The sequence below is a fragment of the Porcisia hertigi genome, chromosome 16 (genome assembly GCF_017918235.1).
Source record: "Porcisia hertigi strain C119 chromosome 16, whole genome shotgun sequence".
In the NCBI taxonomy this organism is placed as follows: Eukaryota; Euglenozoa; class Kinetoplastea; order Trypanosomatida; family Trypanosomatidae; genus Porcisia; species Porcisia hertigi.
Genome location: NC_090575.1, coordinates 134,594 through 145,537, shown reverse-complemented (window position 1 = coordinate 145,537; position 10,944 = coordinate 134,594). Strand labels below are relative to the sequence as shown.

The 10,944-nt window shown below is 57.1% G+C and overlaps 4 protein-coding genes across 4 annotated transcripts; all 4 read left to right on the top strand.

Annotated features, from left to right (window-relative positions):
- Nucleotides 1–852: 852 nt before the first annotated feature.
- JKF63_05243 (uncharacterized protein) lies at nucleotides 853–1,407 on the top strand (the record flags this gene model as incomplete). Its single annotated transcript, XM_067901211.1, has 1 exon — nucleotides 853–1,407. The coding sequence occupies one exon, from the start codon at nucleotides 853–855 to the stop codon at nucleotides 1,405–1,407; it is 555 nt and encodes a 184-aa protein (XP_067758213.1).
- A 942-nt stretch (nucleotides 1,408–2,349) lies between these two features.
- On the top strand, nucleotides 2,350–4,911 carry JKF63_05242 (uncharacterized protein; the record flags this gene model as incomplete). The annotated part of the gene is made up of 1 exon (XM_067901210.1): nucleotides 2,350–4,911. One exon carries the CDS (start codon nucleotides 2,350–2,352, stop codon nucleotides 4,909–4,911), a length of 2,562 nt encoding a protein of 853 aa, XP_067758212.1.
- Nucleotides 4,912–6,203: 1,292 nt separating this feature from the next.
- On the top strand, nucleotides 6,204–8,180 carry JKF63_05241 (uncharacterized protein; the record flags this gene model as incomplete). Its single annotated transcript, XM_067901209.1, has 1 exon — nucleotides 6,204–8,180. The coding sequence occupies one exon, from the start codon at nucleotides 6,204–6,206 to the stop codon at nucleotides 8,178–8,180; it is 1,977 nt and encodes a 658-aa protein (XP_067758211.1).
- A 937-nt stretch (nucleotides 8,181–9,117) lies between these two features.
- Nucleotides 9,118–10,224, top strand: JKF63_05240 (uncharacterized protein; the record flags this gene model as incomplete). Its single annotated transcript, XM_067901208.1, has 1 exon — nucleotides 9,118–10,224. The coding sequence occupies one exon, from the start codon at nucleotides 9,118–9,120 to the stop codon at nucleotides 10,222–10,224; it is 1,107 nt and encodes a 368-aa protein (XP_067758210.1).
- Between the last annotated feature and the right edge of the window lie 720 nt (nucleotides 10,225–10,944).

The window sequence follows — 10,944 nt, the reverse complement described above, 5'->3', positions numbered from 1 at the left end:
AGCGCCAGGAGGTGGTGCGTGCCTTCTCCCCGGAGATTTTCTGTGCCCTCTTCGCTCTTCGCTCCCTGCTCCCTGCTCCCCTGCCCCTTCCCCGTGCGTGTAGCGTCCGTCACGCGAAGAAGCGTATCGGAAGGTGGACTCAAGGGGCCAGTGAGCTGCGTATGGCAGCCACCTCCGACGGCCAGTGACGTTTCCCGTGCTAGACGACCAGGAGGTGAACGATGTGTGTGTGTGTGTGTCCGTAGCACAATGATGGGTAGGTGGTGCAGATACTCTAAGCAGCGCTGATAGGACGTGAAGAGGGGAGTAGAGGGGGTGCCCTCCCACAGGGTGGGGGGGGGCGGAGGGGCTTGGATAGAACAGAGAAGGGAAATCGGCTCTTGTTTTGCTTCAACAATGCAAACAGGGATGTGATTCGCCCCTCCCCTCCCCTCCACCCGCGCGCGATGCCACGTGCATCGATGTGTTCGCTGTATTCTCCATTTGTGGTGTACTTTTGGTTTGTCTCATCCACGTCGATGTCCAACTCTGTCAATTTTCTCTTTTATTTCTCTCTCGATTTTTTCCCCCTTTACGCCCCCGTTTTTTCTCTCTGTGTGTGTGTGTTCAACGCTAACATGTATACCCTCTCCCTACCTCTCCCCCCCCGCTCGCCGGCAATCCACAAGCGCATCTCTTTTTTTTCGTGGTTTCACTCTTCATAGGTTTGTGTGTGCGAACGTCTATTCCGCGTCGGCCTCCTGCGCACCATCAAGCGGCGGCGGCGGCGGCCACACGATTATATATAATCATATATACATTTTTATGCTCAACACTCAACGTCATACTTTTATACCCACGGCATTGAGAGCGATGCCATCAAAAGACGCACAGAGGCAGCAGCGGAATGCCAAGAAGAAGCCGCAGCGGGTTCGCGTCACTAACAAGGCGCTCGAGTCGCGGCAGTTCTCCACTGTTCGTCTCCCGCGTAAAAGCGAGGTGCCAGCACAGAAGGTGGATGTAAAATCTTTGTATCAGGAGCTGGCGGGTGGCCCGAGTCACGGCTCTGTGGCCGCTGCCGCAACTGGCAATTCAGCTGTCGTTGCAGCGGCCGCTGCTTCCCCATCCTCCTCCGGTTTCGACCCCATTGCACATGATCCGATGTTCATCATTGTAGCGAAGTCCAAGTATTGGCCACCACCATCACTGGAGGAGCTTCATGCCAAGACGGGCCATGATCACGGCGATGGCTTTGACTCGTACGATCGACGTGACGATGACAAGCTGGCGCGGAAGGAGCGGGCAAAGGTGATCAAGGGGGAGATAAATCATCCGCGTGGCAAGCCACGGAAGAACAACGTCGTGAAGCTCTCAGATAGCAACAGCGACAACGATGATGGCGTCCAGAGCGGCACGGACACCGATTAAGAGAGAGTCGGTTGGTCGGCCCTCAACGAGGTGTGTGTGTGTGTATGTGTGAATCTCGAGGTTGTTGATTTATCTTGTTTCTGGTTGCACTGCGATTAAGGTAACCCCTCCTCCCCACTACTGTCTGGCATCATCCAAAGGGGAAGGTCGACAGAATTGATTGTAATGTGGTGCAGGGATTTAAACGTTTGTAACAACACTACCGTACACTGCAGCTGTACAACGACAGCGGCGATAGGGCTTCACCACCCCCTCAGCGAACCGTGCTTTTCTTTGCGGGAAAGGGATATGCCCCACCGTGCGCGACAGTGCCCCCCCCCCCCCTCCTCCCCCCTCCTTCCCTCTTTTTTTTGTTTCTCTCTCTGCTCGAGGGTGGCCGCTGTCTGGTGGGGATGGTGGTGTGGGCTCAAGCGGGAGCGCGAGAAGAGGGAGAGAGAGAACACTGCACACACGCATTGTAAGCAGGTATGCAAGCCGCATACACGCGGCATTAGGGCTGCGCATGGCTGCGTTGTGTGTGTGTCGGTGTGTGTGTGTGTGTGTCGGTGTCTTCTCCCCTTCCACCCCTTACGTTCACCCTTCACTTTTCGAGGGTCGCTACACCACACAATGGGAGGTCGTGGAAACGCCTCGCTGCCTCTCTTTTGCGGTAGTACGGCTCGCCTTGAGTGTTGAATCTTTGGTACTCTCAAAAATTTGTCACTGACGTGATTCGCCGTTCTTCATATCTTCTCCCCTCCCCTCCCCTCTCCTCCCCTCCCCCCTCCCCCCTCCCCTTCCTCTTCGAGTGACTGGATAGGGTGATGCGCATATTGACGCGCTTTCACGTGTTAGGTGTTAGTGTTGGGCTGCACGAGCTCGTATGCGAATGTCGCCAACTCTGTGCACGTCGACACACTGACACTTGAAAAAACAAACAAAAATTGCGTACGCGGCGGACGTATGGGACGCGCGCAACGCGGTAATGAACGGCTTTACCGCTGCCTGGCCAGCGAGGCGCGTCGACTGGCTCTGTTGTTTGAGGCTGCATCCACGGCGCTTCAACGCGCGTCAGAGCCGGTAGTCGCCTCCACTGTAAAGAATGCAGGGGGGTTGTCTGAGTCGGCAGCGGTATCACCGCACAGTCGCCCGCTTAGCCGAGAAAACACGTGGAAGGTGCCCACCAGTGTTGGCAGGCATCCGCAGCAGACCACATATTGTGCAGACAAGCACAAAAAACACGACGCTTTGGCGATGGCAGCAGACTCATTTACTAAAACGGAGGCAGACGTCACTTTCTCGATGGTGCCAGAGCGCGACCCAGTCACGTGCAACTCTTCATTCGCCGGGGGCTTGTCGGCAATTGCAGCATCTGCCGTACGGCGTCTCTGTCGGTCTGTAGGGGGGGCAGATCACTCAACGGGCGTAGGCGACCGCGCCAACTGGTCGACCTCGGCACACTCTCCCGTGCCACCAGCGAGGGTCTCTATAGACTGGTTCCATGCGTGGCTAACGACCATGGCAACCGCCGCATGTGTGACTGGCCACGGTGTTGCTGCGGCATCCGCGTCTATTGTCCAACAGGTCCAGGCGCATCATTCCCTCACGAGTAAAGCGGCATTTGCACAAAGTAGCACAGCAGCACTGCCGCTGCTCCCTCTATCGGACACTTTGAGTGATGTCGAAAAGACTCTCGTGAACGCAGCTGCTGCTTGTCTTGGTCTCCCGAGTCGCTTCCACTGGCATTTTCCGTCATTTGGTGCTTCGCTCACCGGTGACGCCAGTAGCGGCGGTGCAGGACGCCGCAGTGACCGCCACTGCCCATCACAGGCACCACTCATGCTGTGGCCCACTGCTATGCGCACGACGAGTGGCCACATCGTTCCACGTTCGCCGGTGTCATCGAGTCACAGCCATTCACTTCTCACGACTCCACTGACGGCCCTGCCCACTGTCGCAACGGCAAGGGAGGTGTTCGCCAAGGCACCAACACAGTCGCCGACGCTGTCCAGCATGGCCGCTGACGGTGGCGGTGTGCTTTACTCGACTAGCCTCGAGGCGTGTACGGTTTTGCTTCACACAGCTCGCACACAGGCAATAACACGTGCGACTGGCCAGCACAACGCTTTTGCCGGCAGCGAATGCTCCGCGCATGTGAGCAACCGACTTGTGCTGTACTGTAGTGACCAGTGCGATGCGCTTCTTGTGCGGGCCGCACAGTTGCTCGGTATCACCCATATACGTGTCATTCAAACCGTCACAGTCAAGCTTGAGTTGCCACTCCCTACAACTCACTCGAGCGGCACCGTTGCTACAGGTGGTGAGTCGTGCAGTGTCAATAACTATGCGATGGACGTGCAACAGCTGCAGTTCCGCCTCGTGGAGGACGTATCCGCGGGCATGTACCCCCTCATGGTTGTTGGCACGTTTGGTTCCTGTCTTTGTGGGGCCGTTGATCCCCTAATCGCCATGGGTGAGTTTTGCCAGCGACTCGGCGTGTGGTTCCACATCGATGCGAGCCACGGCGGTGCAGCTTTGCTTGCTGGCCACAATGAAACGACGGTGCTGCCGCAGCGGAGCGCCATCTCCACCCAGTTTTTTGGGGCGGCTTTACTGGCGGACTCCGTGATGGTGCCAACCGGGCTGTCAACTGCCCTGCCGTACGCAGTGCTGCCCGTCTCCCCAACAAATCGCTTTTCTCCCACGGGCTGTGCAGCGCTCTTCTTTGCGCATATTCGGAAGGTCGCTTGGTCTGTCCAGGCCCTTGGCGAGGCACGGCACTGTGCCTTTAATCGATGGATCACCCCTGGCATGGCGGAGAGCGACGTCCTGCGTGTGTCGCCGCTGTCGCACATGGCGGGGTGGCTGTTCGAGCAACACTCAACGGGCGCGCTGACGACGGCCGAGTTATCAGAGGATACTTCACCCCCAGCGGCTCAGCTCATGCCAGTGACATCGTTAGCGCTTGCGGAGCGGGTTGGCACACATCAAGAGTTTGTACGTGGGGTGCTGCAGGCCGTTCGCGGCGATGGTCGCTTCGACGCTTCGCTAGATGCCTCCACATTCGGGATCGTGTGCCTGCGGTGGCTGACGGCGGCAGACGAGGCCACTGTGCAGCTCGCGCAAGCTTGGAGTAGGGTTCTTGAGGAGTCCTGCCACACGCCTGCTGCCTTGGAGGACGCATGTGCCGCGTCAGCGTCGACGCATCCGTCAGACTCTCGTTGCCTGCCAATCGATACTGAGGCGGGTGAGCAAGTGATACCGCCGGTGCAGGTGTTTGTGGGACTCGTTCAGCTGCAACGGCGCGTCTGGATCCATGTGTCGTTTGGACCGCTCCTCGACTCACCAGAGGGCGCGCCAGCGAGCCTTGTTTCTGACGAACGGGGTACTGCACACAAAAGTTTGCCAGGCGGATCGGTGGCCCCCACGAGCAGGCGTGCGCTCGCCTACGTACAGCACACTTTGAATGAAGCAGCTTCGCGTGCCTGTACTGCCCATGGTGTGGGCAGCATGCCAGGTGGTTAGTGGAGGCTTGGGAGGGGGTGTCGTCGTCGTCGTCGTTCGGCTCTGTCTACGTTCGTACTCAATTTGAGACGGTTGGGGTGTGGGATGTGGGGGTGGCGCGTGTGTCAACTGCGTTGTGCTGAGTTTGCGCTTGTCTCCACACACAACTCTGCATTCGACCAGGAGGGAGGGGAACACGCGGTGCACAAAGAAAATTAAAACAAACAAACAAACACGCATTGCGGACGAAAACATTTTCTCTTCGTTTTCTTCGATCAACCCTCCCGGCCCAGCCTGCCCAGCCTCCCCCCTCCCCCCCCCCCCCTCCTTTCGGACTCGGCTGCTTGCTGAGAGAGAAAGAGAGGTAGGCTTGCTTCCACTCTCTAAGAAATTGATCAAACGAGTCTCAGCATAACGGGGAGCTGGCGTGAGGCAACTCGTGTAGCAGACGAGTGTGTGGGTGTTGATCAAGAGAGAAGTTGTTACGATGACTGAAGTGTGGGCTCGCGAGCGCCAGAGCGTCTGCAACGTTGTTTTTGCATCACCCAACAGGGTAGAGGGGCTCTGGAGTATACCCCTGTGGTTGTTGCTGTGCTCGTGTGGAGGGGGATTGACCTTTGAAGGCTTGAGCTCATTTGATGACGTGTGTAGCAGAATGGTCAAAGCTATCTGGGGAAAAAGGAAGAGAGGAGGAGGGGGAGGGGGGCAGTGGATGGTGTAAAGTTGTGTGACCGAGAGTTCTGTGGTAGGACAGGAGGGAGGGACTCTTAAATGCTTGTAGTCCGTCGAAACGTATCGAAAACATTTATGCATATTCACTGGAAGGAGGGCGGGGAGGGAGGCGAGGGCCTCCCTCCCCTTTTCCCCCGTCTGTGCCTCACTGTCTCCTCTTCCTTCACAATACATGTGGTCGCGTCGCGCAATCATTTCTACAGTGTATCCTTGTGTATCGTTTTCCTTCCTTCCTTCATCTAGCGCGCGCGCGCGTGTGTGTGTGTGTGTGTGCGTCTCTGTCTGAGGGCCGACCCAAGTTAGCCACCGTACGAACCGATTAAAGGATTGCGCTTTGGTGTTTGTTTTCCCTCTTGCCCCCTCTCCTCCCTCTTCGCACGCAACTGCACGTGCGTCTTTACATACACACGCACACAGCTTTTGGATAATCCTTGGCCGTCTTCTTTCTCCTACTTTCCACTGGCCCCTCTCTCCTCCCTTCAAAACCCCTCACTCTTTTTTTCCTTTTGATCATACGAGACACCAGTGCTGGTGGTCATTGGTTTGCAGTGATTGGGAGGGGGGGGTGAGTAGGCTTTACAATGAGACGCGTCGCAGCTACAGGCATGTCGCAGGCACTGATACTCCGGCGAAGGACTTCCTTAGCGACCGCGTGGCGAGTCCGCCGTGCTTATGGGACGCCCCTTCCGGCCCAGGCTTCTCTGCTGGTGCCGTTCCGAGGCTTTTTCGCATCTGCAGGGTGGTGTCCTGTGGTTTGTGCCGTCCCAGGCGCAGTCGGGGATCACAAGGGTGGGTGTCTCCGCTGTACGCGGCCGCTCTACTTGGGTTCCAAGCGGCAGTTCTCCAAAGTCGAGGCGCTGAGTTTTGATGCGGAGTTCAGAGCGCGCGCGAATGATCCCCTCGGCACCACCATGCTGGAGCTAAATTTGCTGGAGGATCCGACGGCCGGTCTCGCCACGGGCCCGGCCGAGGAGTTGACCCCAACCGAGCTGGAGACGCGAGTGCGGGTACTAGTCTCTGGCTATACACCGTCTCTCTACCGACTCTTGTACATGCCTTTTGTTGACGTTGTGTCCCTCTTGGTGAAGGAGGGACTGGTGCCGACGGCCGACACAGGGGTCGTGCAGTGCAGTAGTCCAAACAGTAACTCCAGCGATAGTGTGATGACTGCCACCGGGGGTATATGTCCATCCACCGTGTCTACTAGTCTGCGTCCGGTGCGGCCCGAGGAGATAATGGCACGTTGGTTCACGGACGGGCCTACCACGCTCAAACTGCCTCACGCCACCGCGGAGGCGATGGGCAAGCGACGGTGGAACGCGTTTTGTCGTGCATTGGAGGCGCACTGGGCCACTTTTGAGGATGTGATGCCTCTCACGCGCGTCGTGCTGCGCCACCATCTGCGCGAGGACCTGTACATCCCGCTCCTTCGCCAGCTCGCGATGGAGCTGGTCGACCCGACAAAGCGCGCATCTGCTGTGGCCACACTACCCGGTGTTATCTTGAGCCTTGCAAACGGTCGTGCACCGCGCTCGCTCGGGTTGCCGGAGAACGACACCGAGCGCGTGAGACTTGTGTCGAATCTTTTTCTTGGAGTTGCGCAGGAGACGGGAAACACCGACCTCGCATACCTCGCCGTTCAGCTGCTGCGCGCCAACGACATGCCGACCCCCTTTTCAGCGCAGAAGCAGCTGACCAACGTTTTTGCAGCTGCCTCCCGTATTGAGACTGACTGGCAGATGCGGGCGACGAGTATGCTCATTGAATCATACTCGAAGTGGCTTGAGTACTTCAGGCGCGTGCAGCTTGACAACAGGGTAGCGCTGGAGGCACTAGACCAGGGGTCGGTGGCTACGGCGAGTAACGAGAAAACCGAAGCGGGAGGGGGTGAAGGGTCGACTACCGCATCACCGGGGAAGAAGAATGTGTCCGCCGTCCTTGAAAGGCGTAGCACCAATCCATCCAAAGTCTGCGCTGCAGACTCTCGTCGGAATGGCGAGGCCGCAGACGTCTCTGCCGCGGCTTCCGGAGAGCGGTCGACGGAGCAGTATCGGTACTTCACGAGTCGTCAACAAGACGACGTTACCCGTGTCACGGCGCTGGAGGAGAACATCGATACTGCGTTGCGCAGTCGAGCGTCGGAGTTGCGTGAGACTCAATCACATCGCCGCCGCAAGAAGAATACGGAGCAGGCTGTACTCCCCGTCACCAGCAGATCGGACCGAGAAGACTTGTCAGTGATGCATGGCTCCTCATCAGCGCCCCGCTCTTCGTCGAAGTCCCCTCTGAGTGCGAGCCGAGCAGCACACAGCAGCGAAGGTGTCAGCTGTGACGCTGACATGCCGACTATGGAGGTGGAGAAAGGGGACCCTCTAAGGGGTGACACGGCATCCAGGCCCGAAGGCATCCCCCCTCGTACGCTGCAGCGGGCCACGGAACCTGCGAATGCCGCTGCGCCCCGGCGTCGTGGTAAATCTGGGGCGTCCAAGGCTAAAGGGACCTCTCGCTCAAACGATCGCACTGCACAGGCAAAGGTGAGCAAGGTGGTTCACTTGTAGGAGGGGAGGGGGGGGGTATCCATACGGACGTGTCGGTTTTAGAAGAGGGGGGCGGCGGGGGGAGGGCGATTCGGGGTGACATTGCTGCTGCTGCTGCTGCTGCTGCAAAGGACCACTGCGTTGTTGTGTCGGCTGCATTTGACGCAGGTGCATGACCACTGTGAGGTCAGTTCGAAGTGGGTCATAAGAGGGCAAAAGTCTCGGCAGGGGGGGGGGGGGAGGAGGAGGAGGAAGAGAGGGGGGGGGTCCGGCGCCACGGATCAACTGTAATGACCCCTACTGCCCACCACGACACGGTTCGTGTCATCCTCGGCGAGTCGGTCCTTCCTGCCATGAACTCTAGAGGTGTGTTGCACATCCGGGCTCCGCGCTGTGTTTCTATTTAACTTCGGGTGTGCGCCTATAAGACGAAAGAATGAGGCTCTGTGTTTCCTCCCTCCTCCCCATTGCTGAGCGGGTACATATTGTGAGGGGCATTGAGGATCGTCTGACCAGACGTGACCACTTGACACTTGGCGAGCGTATGTGATGATGATGATGATCACCACCACACACACGCACACAAATATATAAATATATAAATATATGATTGCGTACATGTTTTTCCCCCTCTTTCTCTTCATGTGTGGGTGTCTGCCGGCCCTCGTACTTTTCTCGCATTTTGCACTTTGTCCGCGATGAAGAGCACCACACTCTCTATACCCCCCCCCTTTCTAGCCCCTTCCGCTGTGGTGTATTACATAGAGACACACACACACACACACAGTACAGCATACAAACAAGACGCATGCACATGCACGGGCACCTGTGCAAATACAGCAGACACGACTGGGTGAGGTAGGAGGTGACTTCTTGTTTGGAGTTCGACACCCCTTTTTTAACCCCCTTCTTTTTTTTCGCTTCTCTCACCATGCGCGCACACACAAACAAGCAACACATGGAGAAGCCGCAGGGCATTTGTTCCTTCATGATGCGCCGCCTCCACTTCGCGGTGCTTCTTTTTTTTGTCCTCATGGTGGGAGTATACGTTGCCACTGCTTTGTACTACGCGGTGCACATTAGCATTGTCCAACGCCGAAGTCTTTTCTCTGAGGCCGGTGTCGGCCACAATATAAAGCGCCTCGCTCAACGGCTGGTACCTCAGAGTGGGCTCCTTGGCGGGGTCTTTCCTGCTGTCTTGAGCGACACTGAAGGTGGTGCGGAACCCCTTCACGTTACCCTGAAGTGCTGCAGTACCGGTCCACCGTACACGCAGATGTACCGAGTATTGCAACCCGGTGTTCCTTTAATGAAGCAGCGAGTGCGAAACCCCTCCCTCCCGGCGGACGTGCCACTCTGGGATGAGGGCACAGAGCACGCGCCCGGGGAGCGCAACGACAGGCTGCGCCATGCTGTGCCGTCGCGCCAACGCTATGTCCTCGATGGCTTGGAGCCTGGAAGACGCTACATGATACGACTCAGTTTTTTGGGATCGCCCAGTGTTGGCTTTGATTTGGTGCTTTATCAAGTGCGTCGTTCCAGGGCGCTAGCGTTTTTGGAAGACGGCATGCGCGTCCCCGGCGGATCGTCGGAGCAAGCACGCGGCTGGGCTGAGGAGCCGCAGGATACGGAGCTGCTTATGTTCTCCACGAGTCAACATAGCGCACACGAACTGAGCGCCGAGGATGTCTGGGTGGACAGGGAAGACGTTGACGACGCGTCGAGCGTCAGTGGGCTTGACGCTTCCATGGCACATCGCACCTTTCGCGCGGCGTCGAACTCCGACAATCCATTTCTGCCGGTGATCGAGGTGCGTCCGCGTGCACTTTCGATTCCCGTGGATGCCCACCGACTTCCCTTGGTTCGCTTCAATCTAGAGGTTGAGCAGTTGAGCTTATCCTTTCTGCCGCAAATGACTCTTTCCCTCATCACGTACGCCGCGGGTGTGCTTATCTTGGTTGGGTATTTGGTTGTGTACACGCTCACCAGCAGCGCAATCGCTGGCGGCGAGATGATCCCGCCGTACTCTGAATTGGTCGATGGAGAGTGCAGGAGCGCGCAGTAGGGGAGGGGAGGAGAGGGGGTATATGCCTTCGCGACGTTTCTTGGTTGCTCCTCCTCCCCCCCCCCCCAAAAAAAAAAACAAAAAAAACAGCCAAAGCAGCATATACACGCACACACATACACACGACCGTCACCAAAGGTGTACCTCACTATAGAAAAAGAGGGGATCCAGCCTTCCCAGATGGCACCCCGCCGTGGTACTTTGAAAAAAAGAGAGAAGTCCCGCTTACGGTATTACAGGGTGCGCGCAAGATGGACGGGGGCGGGGCGAGTGGGTCTTATTTTTTTTTTTTTTCGCATCGTTCGTGCGGTATATGTATATATTTTTTTCTGTGCCTCCCCCCCCTTCTTTCTTCCTTCCTTTTTTTTTGTGCGTCACTCGCCGCCCACTGAGCTGAGCCCCTCGGCTTTGGTAGCTACACACATACATGGGCCACCTTCCTCTGCATTCACTCCTACTCTATTATTTTATCGATCTGCTCATCCCCGTCTCTCTCTTTCTCTCTCGGTTGTCCAAACTCAATCACGGGCGAATCCCTTTCCCTTCCCTGCGTCATTCCACAACAAAACACGCGCACTTCTTTCCCAAGTGCCAACATCACGATTAAACAAAATTTTCTTCTCACTGGCAACACGTCAGGGGGGCGGGAGGGCAAAGTCGACGCTTGCATTCTCGAAATACATAAAAGAAAAAAACGTGTAACAGACGTGGCAGTGTGCG